This window comes from Acyrthosiphon pisum, chromosome A1, assembly GCF_005508785.2.
Source record: "Acyrthosiphon pisum isolate AL4f chromosome A1, pea_aphid_22Mar2018_4r6ur, whole genome shotgun sequence".
Classification (NCBI taxonomy): domain Eukaryota; kingdom Metazoa; phylum Arthropoda; class Insecta; order Hemiptera; family Aphididae; genus Acyrthosiphon; species Acyrthosiphon pisum.
In genome coordinates, this window is record NC_042494.1 from 160064366 (window position 1) to 160077322 (window position 12957).

The following is a 12957-nucleotide window of genomic DNA, read 5'->3' on the forward strand; positions in this document are numbered from 1 at the left end:
AAAATTATACTGAATGTTTATATTAGCATTTCCTATACACCATACAATTTTGAAAATATTTTGACTCTTTTTGAGCTGTTTACGGACATTTTCAGTTTTCTATTGTTTCAGTTTTTTTTTCTATAAATATCAAGTTTTATCTGTTGGGCCAAAAAGTGTAAAAGTTTAATACAAAGCTCCTGATATATTGTTACATTATCAGTTGAAAAATATTAAAAATACATAGGCACAATTTTTTTTATAAGCATTTGAAGTTAAAATGTTGACAAAATTTATCAAATTTAAAATTGAATAATTATTTTGTAGTTAAAAATTTATAAAATGTTCGACTTTTATATCTAAGGATTGAAAATTTAAAACAAGATTCCACGTAAGTAATTAATTCTGTTACCAAAAAATCTAAAAAATACATTTACACAGTTTATTTTTATAGTCATTTTAAGTACAAATTTGGACGAAATTACATATTAAAAAACCTGGAATAAATATTTTATTTATTTTGTTGTGATTGTAATGATTGCATAATATTATTTGTGGGTACTTGAAACTTCTAAAGTATACTATTATATATCTATGATAGTACCACGGTTTGTTGTTGATGTATAACGCGTTACCTGATGGATATTGTGATATGATTAATTTGGAATTTATTATTAATACCTATTATTATAGGTCAATTTTTTTTTAATACTATAGATAAGTATACCTACCTATAATAGGTATGTCTAATACCTAGACTAACAAACCAGATCGACATCTACTTACCCACCTTTTTTTTTTAATTACTTCAGAATAACGTTTAGAACTTCTTCATTATTGTACACATTAAACATATTACACGTATCGATATCATAATAGAGTCAATAATTAACAGTCATATTCTCGAAATAATATGATGTTTGTGTTTTTGTAAAATATTGTTTACATAATAAGAGAATTTATTCTAATGTATTTATTGTAATCGTATGATATTACCCTCAAACAGGAAGACTATGAGAAATGAGAACGTTGAACGTGCTGTAAGATCTTAAAAATAGTTAGTAGGTTTTTAAACAATCGGTTTTATTATCCTGTATTAAACCAGCCATATTTCGTTATTTTTATTATTATTATTTGCGCATCAGCGAGTTGGTATATATCGAAATTCGAAAGAATTTAATATACAAGGGTAGTGTTTGTACCTATGATTATATTTTATTTCAATTACAATTTACAGCATCAACAGCGTAATAAAGGTAAGCACGAATCGAGTTGGTGTCTGCTGTATATTGTATAGTATTCAACAGTATAGTTGAAATATAAAAGCACAGCAACAGAATAAGAGTGTACCAATACGTAATCAAACTAAATAAGACACGCGAAACAAAGGAAAAAACCAGTAATAATAATTTTGTTAGCTTATAGTTTGTTGAGAGTAAACGTTTTTTGGTTTATTTATATTTTAAAAATCGTACAGCAGTCGTCAAAACAAACATGACAGTATATTAATCACACAAACGTTATTGTTATAATAGATATTATTTGATAATATGACATATGCTTAGGTATAGATGAGTGCGAGATGAAGAACGAGTGAAGATAGTGACGAAGGGACTTCGGCGCATGAGAATGTTACGACTGTTTGCCTTGCGCTAAACTGTCGACCGTCGCTGGAAGTTTAGAACAAGTAGTCTTGGACCAGTGGACTCGGGTAGGCGTATGCGGCGGGTGCGTAGATGGGTGCGGGCGCTGGGTATCCGACGACGGCCGCGGACGGAACGACGGCGGGCGCGACTGCGATGCCGTTGTAGTTCCTGGCCACGTACTGCGAACTGTATGCGGTGACCACAGGTTGGACGGGTGCGGCCACGACCGGTGCGGCGGCCACTAGTGGCGCGGGAGCCAAGCCGGACGGGGCGGCGACGGAAATGGCGACCAGGCAGCAGGCGACGATGGCGAACAAAGACTGGAAAAAAATAATTGTAGAATATTAAGAATATTAATTTTGTTATTTTATATTTTTATTAATAATATTATGTTGGGTGTACCAAAGTACAGCCGGCTGTGCGGGTCGCAGGGCCTTAGAGTTGCAAGCATGTTATTATAATGAACTTTTTTTCGATATTATAAATATATACATTTTTAAGTAATTACAAAGTGTGTGGTTATTGGATACAACGACTTCAAAAAAAGTGTGCGGTTTTAACCTACTAAAATTGTGCAGTTTTTAGAATCAACATGTTTAATCTAACCTGATATTACCATACCAACAATGTCTACGAACGCTTATGCAGAGATATTATAACATTATAAATTTGTAACAATTATTAATAATAAAAATAATAATAATTACCATTTTGATGCTCATTTTGATTTTGAGTTTATCGCTGTCGATGATAATAGTATAATACGATAGGTTGACTGGACGGGTGAAGACTGATGCCCTACAGGTGCATTGGCTGTGCTATTTATACGGATCGCGAGCTCGTCAAACAATAATATTATAATAATATATACATTATACACTCGGCGAATTCCCAATGTCACAATACGATTATATTATATTATATTATAATATAGTAATTTCGCTATTATATTATATTAAACTATGTTAAATCCGTCACCTGAATAGATTTGACGATCGGTATGTAAAACACGTCGACGCCGGACGACAGCAATAGTAGGTGGTGGGTACTTACTCCAGTGACCAATTGTTATTTTTTGGCCAAAGACCAATTTAATTATCGAGATTCGCTTTTACCCGTCCTTATACACTAGACGACCTGCACCTGAATTGTATCACAAAGTTGCCTTCAGCGTTATGTCATTTTTGATTCGCTAGGAGTAGGTTTAATGTTTTTTTTTATTATTACAACGTGTCAAATGGCGAAATCCGCAGCCGTAGTTGTACGATTGCCAATTCGACTGTCAAGAAATCGGTAGCAATAATTAAACTATATTATTATGGAAGTACATGATATAATAATTATTTTATTTTCCTCGAATTATCAATTAAACCTAATATAGTATTTAGGTATCGTCAAAAATGTTTATTGTAAGTGTCGCGTATAACTATTTAAGGAGGTTCTCCAAGCATTCTCATCCCTTTTTTTTCTTCCATAACTCAGTTATTCAAAATCCAATTTTTGGAATAATTTAACTTAAAGACCATAATTTAAAATTCTTTAGACAAGAACTGTCCTGTGCAGATACAAACAACTGTTTTTCAAAACAGCACCCTCCCCTCTTTTTATACTGCCAATTGCTTATTAGATTTATTTTTCGGAAAAAATTGACGTATGAAAATCAAAATTCGAACGAGAACTTTTTGGGTTAGTTCGATTAGTGTACTAAGTATAATTATTATAGATCTATGATAATGTGCTTAGATAGTATATATAGGGGCTATGGTGATTTTAAATTTTTAGTAATTAATATTAGTCTATTAATATATTTTATAATTTATAAAAAAAGTCAAAGTATAATAAATACTAGATCCAACATGACATATATTTTTATATTAATGTAGAACCATTTTTAAGAACAATATCATACTTAGTATGAACATTTTATTCACTGCGGAACTAGGTACACGTTTAAGTTTTAATTTTTGAATTATGTACATCAAAAGACGTTTATTATTATTCCGATCGACAAATTCCGAAAACAAACATATCCCATGTATAACAAAACATATTTTATATTAGGTAATAATTAATATTGCCAAATAAGACAAGAATTCAAAAATAAGAAAAATAAGTAATACCTATTTAGAAAATATTTTTTTTTTAATTTTTTTCACAATATTATAATTGATTGAAACCTGAGTGGTGTTAATAAACCTAATATTACCTTTTTAATTTCTTGATAATAATAATTTTCTTTACAATACTTAATTTCCTAGAACATTTTATTTGATTAGATTTTTCTATAACAGTTATAACATTATTATATCATATTCAAATCATAATAAAAAGAATTTATTTTAAATAAGATAAAATTATATTTTAGTACTACTTTTAATAATTTAATAAAATAAAATACGATAACTGAAAACTGACGTTTTCGATTAAATTAACATTTACTTATAAATACATTTGAATTGAAAAGTTTAAAAGACAGCAATAAAAATATATATTTACACTTCTTAACAATAAAAATGTGTAAGGACAATTTTTTGATGAATATCATAAACGTAAAATTCACACTTAGAAGTGTGTCAATTGTTATTATTACTACCAAATGTAAGGTTTTTTCTGTTTATTGTAATTGATTTTTAAGTTAATATATATAATATTATATAATATGGCAACCCATATTTATGTTTCGAGATAGAATATTATTTCCATATTCAATATTTATACGTCAAAGTTTTCAATCAAATATGTTCTATTATAGTTTTAAAAAAATAGAGGTCATAGTCTTAAAAACAAAACATTAAAGATAACATACACAAGCAAACGCAGTAATTGATTATCTCTCAAATCTCAATTTTATTGTAATATAATTTAATGTAAAATGTATGTTATAGTCAAACTAAGGCTTTCCGGAATAATTATAAATACTAAATAGGTTATAGGTACAATATGATCGATCATTCTTTTGCAAATATTTATTATATCGAATAGACACTCATATGTTACACAAAACGAGTATAATAAGTCTTAAAATATGTCTTAAAAATATCTATACAATTATTAACACCATATACATTTTTCTAGCTTTATTCGGCCATTAATACCACAAACTTGAAACTATATTGTATGCAATCCATAAACATCTAATTTTTTAATCAAAAAAGTAAAAACTTGGGTTAAACTGCACTTGGCTTCACCATGACATGCCATAAATTTATAAAAGCAACGTTCTTAGTTCTGACGTTAATAACCAAGCATAATAAAAATTACTCAGAAATAAAAATATATTTATTTTCTGATATTTTATATTATGTATCGATCAGGCCTGGAATTGTTTTCCGAATCTAGTTACGCGATGCTTCTTGTGTAACAAGCATTTTAATCAGAATAATACGTTTTTATTTTGCATTTTTTAATTTTTAGAGCATTTTAGGATTTTTGGGGCATTTTAAATTTTATTTTAAGATGTCAACATGCTTTTTTTTTAAATTTAACAAACTATAACTTTCTATATGTACAGGTAAATAAATATATGATTTAAAACTATAAACAAAATAATAATTTATGGAAATAATTGGTTTTCCAGATTAATGAAGTCAAAAACGATCAGTTCTGTCTGTTAAATTCTTTTACAGTCCTTTAAAATGTATATTATCATTTTTACCAAATTTATATCGAAATTATTAAAAATAAAAAATGTAGTGCATTTTTTTTTGTACATTGTTTAGAATTTTTAAAGCATAAAGTCAAAACTTTAGGGCAGAATTATTATTAGGGACAGAATTTTGCCCTAAAAAAATAATAATAGTTATGATAATTGACCCATAAAAAAGCCGAGAAAGGGAAAAATGCCCCTACTTGCGCTTGCATGCAGTGGACGCCCTTGATATAAGTTATAAAAAAGTGTTTACTGGGACGCAAGTAAGCTATGGCAAGGTTTTGACCTTTTCAATCCGGAAGCAATTTATCTATTAAATGAAATCTGAGACGCAAGAATGCATGCATCGACATATTATCCAGGTCAATATTAGGTAATTACATGTAAATTCCGTCCAAAATCAACAGACGAAATAATATATTAATAAAAAAAATTAAATAAATAAATAATAATGTATTAAAATAATGTTTAAATGTACAAAATATAATAAATGTTAAACAAAGTAAAATAGGTATTGATAATAATAATAAAAGTCAAAATGTACCTAACTAGATACCTATAATTATTATTATTACCAAGAAATAAATTAAACTACAACCATCAATTTCAAATATTTGGCCAAACAGTTTCGCAAGCATTATGAATAGCTTTTACTTTAATTATTTTATATGGCTAAGGATTGGATATTTTAAATAAGGTAAGAACAAGACTAGTAGGTAGTCTGTAGTTGATACTGTAATAAAAAAATCTAAAAAGTATATAAACACACTTTCTTTTATAGATATTTTAAGTTCAAATTTGGATAAATTAAGATATTCAAATCTCAAACTAAGGATAATAATTTTAGTTATTTTGTTAGACAGGTTAAAAACTAAATCAATTTATCTATTAGGGTAGGGAATATTTTATCTCGTTCATCGTGTCAATTGTAATGACTAAGTGGAAACGACTGAGTGTAATAATTAGTAAGTAATCAATTTAATTAAAAATAAAAATCCTGTACACGAAATCCTGTCCCGCAGCACCTTATCATCAAACTTATTACCAAATCGAGATGACACAATTATTTACTATGATGTTATGTTAGTTCAAAAATGCCACTGTAGATAGTAGATAATATACAATAATAATATGAAGTAATTTATTTTGACCAACGTTCGCTTGTAGAATCTAAATATATGGTCACCGTACGACCTTACAACAAATGCGCTTATAGAATATTTGATCAGTAACCCAATTCCAGATTAATATTCAATATCCATACGTATCGTGGCGTAGTCCGAATTATATAATATTAGGTTTATACGTCTCGTTGTATCTCTGTTTGCGTCAATGCCAAATTACTTCATTTTACAATACATAAATTCAATTTATGTGATTGAACGATTTAATGATATGGTCACCTACAAAACTTAACTGGTGGGACACTCGAGTGTAATGTAATCAGTCCGTATATAAGCACAAGTCCGTCTCAGTCCAAATATCATTCGCTCATCAACAGCTTGAAAAGCAATATCGACTTCCTTCAACTCGTCAAACAACCAACCCAAACAAATACCAAAAATGAACGCCATCATGAAAATCGTAAGTATACCTACGTATTTAACAGCTGCAATTACTTATTTATAATCCTGACGTTAAAATATTAAAACAATATTTATTTGATGACCAAACTTGTTTTGCGAAGTAATTATTTTTTAAAACATGTTTGTGCGTGCGTGTATGAATTTAATTTTAAATCAAAATATATAGGTTGATTAGATGACTTATTATACGTATCACACTTATTTTTACTAAGAAAGTAATACAAACTATTGTATAGGAAGCTTATTGATTTATATAATTGATTATTGAATTCAAATCACTTTTTATTATCGAAGAAAAAAATGCATTTACAATGTGAGGTGTTTTTCAAACGCATTAATTTGTATCTAACAATTAAATAAGTAATTTATAGAAACAATCGTTTTAATTTCACAAGAATTAAATTATGTCATTCGATAAAAAAAACGCTTGTCGGGATCAGCATGACCATAACGTAAACTTTCTTGATTTTTAATTTTTGGAAAATGAATAACTTTATTATTATTTATAACAATATGATTAAACCAAATTGTACTTTTTGCTTTAGCCAATGTTTGTAATTGAAAATTATTTAAATCGAAAAGCATTTTTTTTTCAAGCATACTAAATAGTAAATGCTAGTACTTTTTTATACGTTAGTTTCAAGAAATAAATGTACTATTCTAATAGAACTCACCTGGTACTTTTAGTCCTCTTAACATTTTTAATTAAACTCTGGTACTTAGTAAAAAAATTTAAATTTACTATCATTTGAAAGTGTCATGTATTTGTGTGGCCGATCTGTTGCTCCTTGTGTGACAAACTCGAGTATAAATAATTTTTTGAATTTTATTCATTACAAAATCGTAACGATCAACTCGATCATCATCTGATATTATGTAGGACTCTACAACCACACACGTCACACACAGATGGTATTTTAACGACGAAAGTTACTGACTACTGTCTACTGTCTTAATAATATTATTGTACTACGATTTCAGAGTTTTTCTCATATTATGATCCGCATAAAAATTGCCTATACCGAACTCCTTAAACAAATCTCGGTGAATCGGACGATATAATAATAATATTATTGAATTTTCCAACAGCATTATTATACTTACACGATCTCTTATAACGCGAACAAAACTGAAAAACACTTACGATTTTTGAATTTTGTGTTTTGTGCAGACATTAGCCGCCGTTGCAATGTTCGCGTCCACCATGATGACCGCTTCTGCCAAACCATCTGGACTCGTGCCCGCCGCCGCAATCGCTCCCGTGGCCGTGGCCGCGCCCTACGCTAGCTCGTTCACGTCACACAGCGTAGCCCACAGCGTGGCTACTCCGGTCTTGCCGGCCGCTCCGTACGTGGCCGCCGCTCCATACGCCGCGGCACCCTACGTCGCCGCACCTTACGCGGCTGCCCCTTACGTCGCCGCGGCACCTTTCGCAGCCACCCCGTACGCAGCAGCACCATACGCAGCTTCCGCTTACGGTTACTACCCGTACGCCGCTCCGGCTTACCTGTAAAGGCCGCTCTGAGCGACGACAACGACCGCAAATCAGTTGACACGCGATAACGGACGAGAGGCGACCGCAACGACAAGATCCCCAACTGCATTCGCCACTCATTCTTTTCATTCTTATAATATTTAGACCGCATTACTTACAACAAGTCATAACAATATTGTAATAGATACACGGTCGATATATAATATTATATAATTTATTAAGCACATAAGAAACGCAAATGTCACCGCGGTACAACCATAATGTGTATCGCACGTGTACACACAAAATATAATAAACTATATAATGTATATTAAAATATTATACTTACGCCACACTTGTAGCGTAAACCGTTTTTATACCACAAAATATAATATATTATTATAAAAAATAAAATGTACAGTATATCGTTATGATAATAAACGTTCACGAGAAAATATTATTAAAAAAATGTTGTTTTTGTTTTCGGGCCGCTCATCGGTCGACCACCTGATAGTTGTAGTACGGCGACGCGTAGTCGGCCTGCACCACCACGGCCGGCCCTGCGGCGGCGTACGTCAAGCGGTGGTCTGCATGGTGGTGCAGGATAGGCACATCCACGTACGTCTTCTGCACGGTCACCGACGGCTCGACAGCCGTCACCTTCGGCACTACTGTCTGCACCGGCCGGACGACCGGGTCGAACCGGCGCAGTTGTTCCACGAGCGGTGATGCGCCATAAGCGTACGCCGACAGGTCCGGCTTGTAGACGGCCGACGGCACGTAACCGACAACCGCCGGTGGTGCGTCTGCGTAGTACTGTTGCTGCTGGTGCTGTTGCTGGTACTGCTGGTGAAGGTGCACTGACTTGCCGACTGCGGCCGCGGATTGGACGGCCACTGGCACCTGGACGCCACCGTAACCGTAACCGGCCGCGTATCCGGCCCTGGCTTCCGGTCCGAACTGAGCCGCCTGCACATGTTGCGACTGTAACAGTTGCGGCGCCGCGGCCGCTTCAGCTTCCGCTCTCGCGATTTCGGCTATGACGATGATGGCGGCCAACATCACCGTAACTACTGTTGTACCGGTCATCTGTAATTATAGGTAAAGGAATGGTTCAACGAACAATCAAAATTTGAAGTAATACGACAGTGTGATAATATTTATTAACTGATACGATTGTTTGAATGTTGAGCTTATATTTTATACTTATACCAGTTATACCTATTAGAGCAGATGTACGACTTAAAATCAAATTTATAGACAACAGTAATATAAACTGTGTGACAAAGACAACACACGACGGTACGATGTCTTCTTAACTTTATTAGAAAACCCTTACGAAAAACCTAATCTATACTGCTTATTATAATACATATCACACCTATTCGGAACACCAGTACACAATTTTTGGTTTGCAGAAAACTTTGGTTTATTATTCACATACTTGAATTATTTATTAACTTTATTATTTAAACTTTATGTGTTCCGATATTATATTAAGCTCTATAAATACAAAGGATGTACCAGTAGGCAGTAATATTATTTCCGTTTGTATATTTTTTTATATTTAATAAATTAAGTTTAATACTGTTATAAGTTATAACCTATAGCAGTTGTTGTAGGATTAATTGTTTATCGTTTTTAATTATCCTTCCATCGGTTTTCAGAAAGTTTAAAGTTACCGTTCCCGTATTTACGAACGTAAAATATCATTGATCTTAAAAATAATCAAATATAAAAAAAAATGTAATTTATCATTAAACATCGACAACACTTTTTACTTAATAATTAGTGGAGTTGAATGTAAGTTTCAAATAAACTACCAATAAAGTAATGCCTGCAGTATGTTAATTGTTAAGGAAAACACCTGTACTGTTGTACATAATATAATATATATTAAAATGTTATATAATCTATGGATATTACATACATATCATTAAAATAAAAATTTGAAATATTATAACCAACAAATACTGATAAATAAAATTACTAAATGAATGAACAAACTATACATTTTAACTATAGGTTAATAAACCAAAGGGGGTAACTACGCACATTTAATATCTCCTTAAAGGTGTTCAAAATGTTCAAATTATTAACTATTCAGTGAACCGAAAAAAACATACATTATGTGAATTTGAAACATTACTTACATTTAAATAAACAATACTCAATTGAAATGAGTAATTGGATAAAAAGAAATTTTACGAATACAAAACAATTTTTATTTACATAATATGCTGTATAATACATTTTTATTTTAAAAACTAATAAACAAGCCGACGGCGGTAAATCAAGTCTATATGTAATTTATTGTAATCAATAAAGATTGTATAAAATCAACTTATGATGCTACACGTTGTGAATTTGTGATGAATAGTATTTATATAATAAAAATGATAAATATAATATACATTTCAAATTTCAAATTTCCCATTTTGTTATTTATTCATTATTATATTTTGATCATCTGAATATAATCAAATTAATTTAAGTTTATGAAATCAGATGTATTCAGCAAAATGTTTAAAATAAAATTATAAAATTATTATTAAACTCGGTAATTTTACAAGAAATTAATAAATTGTACGTGAAACAATGTATTACTCTTATAAGATACGTATTTGGCGTAAACGTACAGTTAAATAACAAGTGTAAATTGTGAGATGAATACACGCAGTACGCGGCTGTACCTTTAGGAGTAGAACAATTTGAGTGACAAATTTTTGAGTAGGACTTTAAAACTTCACCATAAACTGGGTTTTGGGTTTAATATTATGAATCTTATTTTTATTCAATTGAATTGCATTTAAAATTTAAATACGGTTGTGGTACTTACGTAGTAGATTTTCAATTTAAATATTATGTCGCATTGCAAATACGAGTACCTATAGATACCAACGAATTAAATATTTTATCAATATGCGATTACAAGAGAAATGTAGGTACGTCGAGAAAGATTTCTCCAGTCGTGGGTGTAATTTTGCGAAGGTGTAATTTATTATAAATATAGGTATATATAATAGTAACAACGACAACAACAACCGGTAACCGGTTACACTTCGGTGATTGTCCAAAGAATTTGTTTTGCAACACTGATTATTCCTAACTTTTGGTAATATCGCTAAATATCTAAACATTAATTAATAATTATTAATTACATGGACTACCCACAGTACAAACAACACCGAGTATGTTACCTTAACAGCCTAATCGATTGATCGTTTATTACCTAAGATAGGTAGGTACACTATTATAAACATCTAATAATAACATATTATGTACAAATAATTTTGATTTTCTTTTCCACGAGCGATGCAAGTACGATGATAATATCAGGTAAAAACGAATGATCGATATTATTGTGTTAGTTATTAAAATCTGTTGTACTTACGTTTGGATGCATTGATGAATGTATAGAAGTTTGTATGAATTACGCAACACAGCTATAGTCGTGCTTGCAGGAAGAACTCTTCTGAGTGTAGTGTTGTGGCCGATTTTCACAATGCCCAATTTATACTGAAAATATTCACAAAGAGTGGGGTAGCGGAAAAATATCGGCGTATATTTATACGTGATATTGAGCATCCAATGATCTTCCAGCAGTTTCTCTGATTCGAGCGCCGGTAATTACCTCAGAAGAAAATAAATTGTTGTTGCGCGTATACCTCACAAAATCGTAAAATCCCATAGCTTTTATTCTGTTTACAGAATAAGGCGTAAACAAAATGGTTAAAATAAATATACCCAATAAATTATTAGTTTTGACTTTTCCGGGAAAATGATTAAAATTCAAGTTTTATAAAAACGTCGAGCGCTGCAATTAATCAACCATAGGTACATCTTCCTTATTTTAATTGTGAATAATTTTTTAATAATCCGGTTGTGATATTATAATATCTAACTTCAATAATTGTGTACTTGAGTAGTATTATCTTTAGTAGTATCGCACTGCATCGTACTGACTAATAATGTCCAGCACGCACCTATGTCGGATGTCCACCTATACTTCAGTAGGTACTCTAAGTAGGTACATAATAATTCATATAATCGGTAAAAAGACGTATCCTCGGTACTGACAGTACCTGCCTATAAGTTTACATATTACCATTTTTGAAACGACATATATAAATATTATATTTAAAATAGTTAAGCAACTTAAACATTAAAGTAAGACATATTGAATAATTATCTTATTTATATAATATAATGTAACAATTGCATTTATGGTTATAGGTGCGTTATTATATCAGATCAAAATAATATTATTTACAGTTTTGTACTTACTGTAATCATTGGTTTTATAACATATTGTAAAATAAATGTTGTGGGTATAACTTGATTCACTGTTCGAGAACCAAACCTTCCCTTCGAGCATGTACATCACGAGTCCCAATCATGCGTGTTACGTGTATAATATGTTTAAAAAAATGACAAAGTATACAATATAATTATGGTTTTAAACTGTTATAACACGTTTTGTGTTGTATCAACTGTACCTATCGAGTAACATACAATAACAATATAAATATATAAATATATAAATATATAGTTACCTAATACCTATATAGCGTTAAACGATACGATAATCATTCTCACATAAGTTTACATGAATGCAATTTG

General features: G+C 30.9%; 3 protein-coding genes across 3 annotated transcripts; 1 reads left to right on the forward strand and 2 right to left on the reverse strand.

The window, feature by feature from the left end:
* Positions 1 to 1404: 1404 nt before the first annotated feature.
* On the reverse strand, positions 1405 to 2420 carry LOC100162036 (CG32214-like). The gene is made up of 2 exons (NM_001162663.2): positions 2333 to 2420; positions 1405 to 1945 (listed from the first exon to the last, which is right to left on the reverse strand). Exons 1-2 carry the CDS (start codon positions 2345 to 2347, stop codon positions 1658 to 1660), a joined length of 303 nt encoding a protein of 100 aa, NP_001156135.1. The 5' UTR covers positions 2348 to 2420; the 3' UTR covers positions 1405 to 1657.
* Positions 2421 to 6756: 4336 nt separating this feature from the next.
* Positions 6757 to 8803, forward strand: LOC100166768 (uncharacterized). Its single transcript, NM_001162250.2, has 2 exons — positions 6757 to 6858; positions 8032 to 8803. The coding sequence occupies exons 1-2, from the start codon at positions 6838 to 6840 to the stop codon at positions 8371 to 8373; spliced, it is 363 nt and encodes a 120-aa protein (NP_001155722.1). The 5' UTR covers positions 6757 to 6837; the 3' UTR covers positions 8374 to 8803.
* Positions 8554 to 11977, reverse strand: LOC100168836. The gene is made up of 2 exons (XM_001949058.5): positions 11729 to 11977; positions 8554 to 9423 (listed from the first exon to the last, which is right to left on the reverse strand). The coding sequence occupies exons 1-2, from the start codon at positions 11738 to 11740 to the stop codon at positions 8827 to 8829; spliced, it is 609 nt and encodes a 202-aa protein (XP_001949093.2). The 5' UTR covers positions 11741 to 11977; the 3' UTR covers positions 8554 to 8826.
* Between the last annotated feature and the right edge of the window lie 980 nt (positions 11978 to 12957).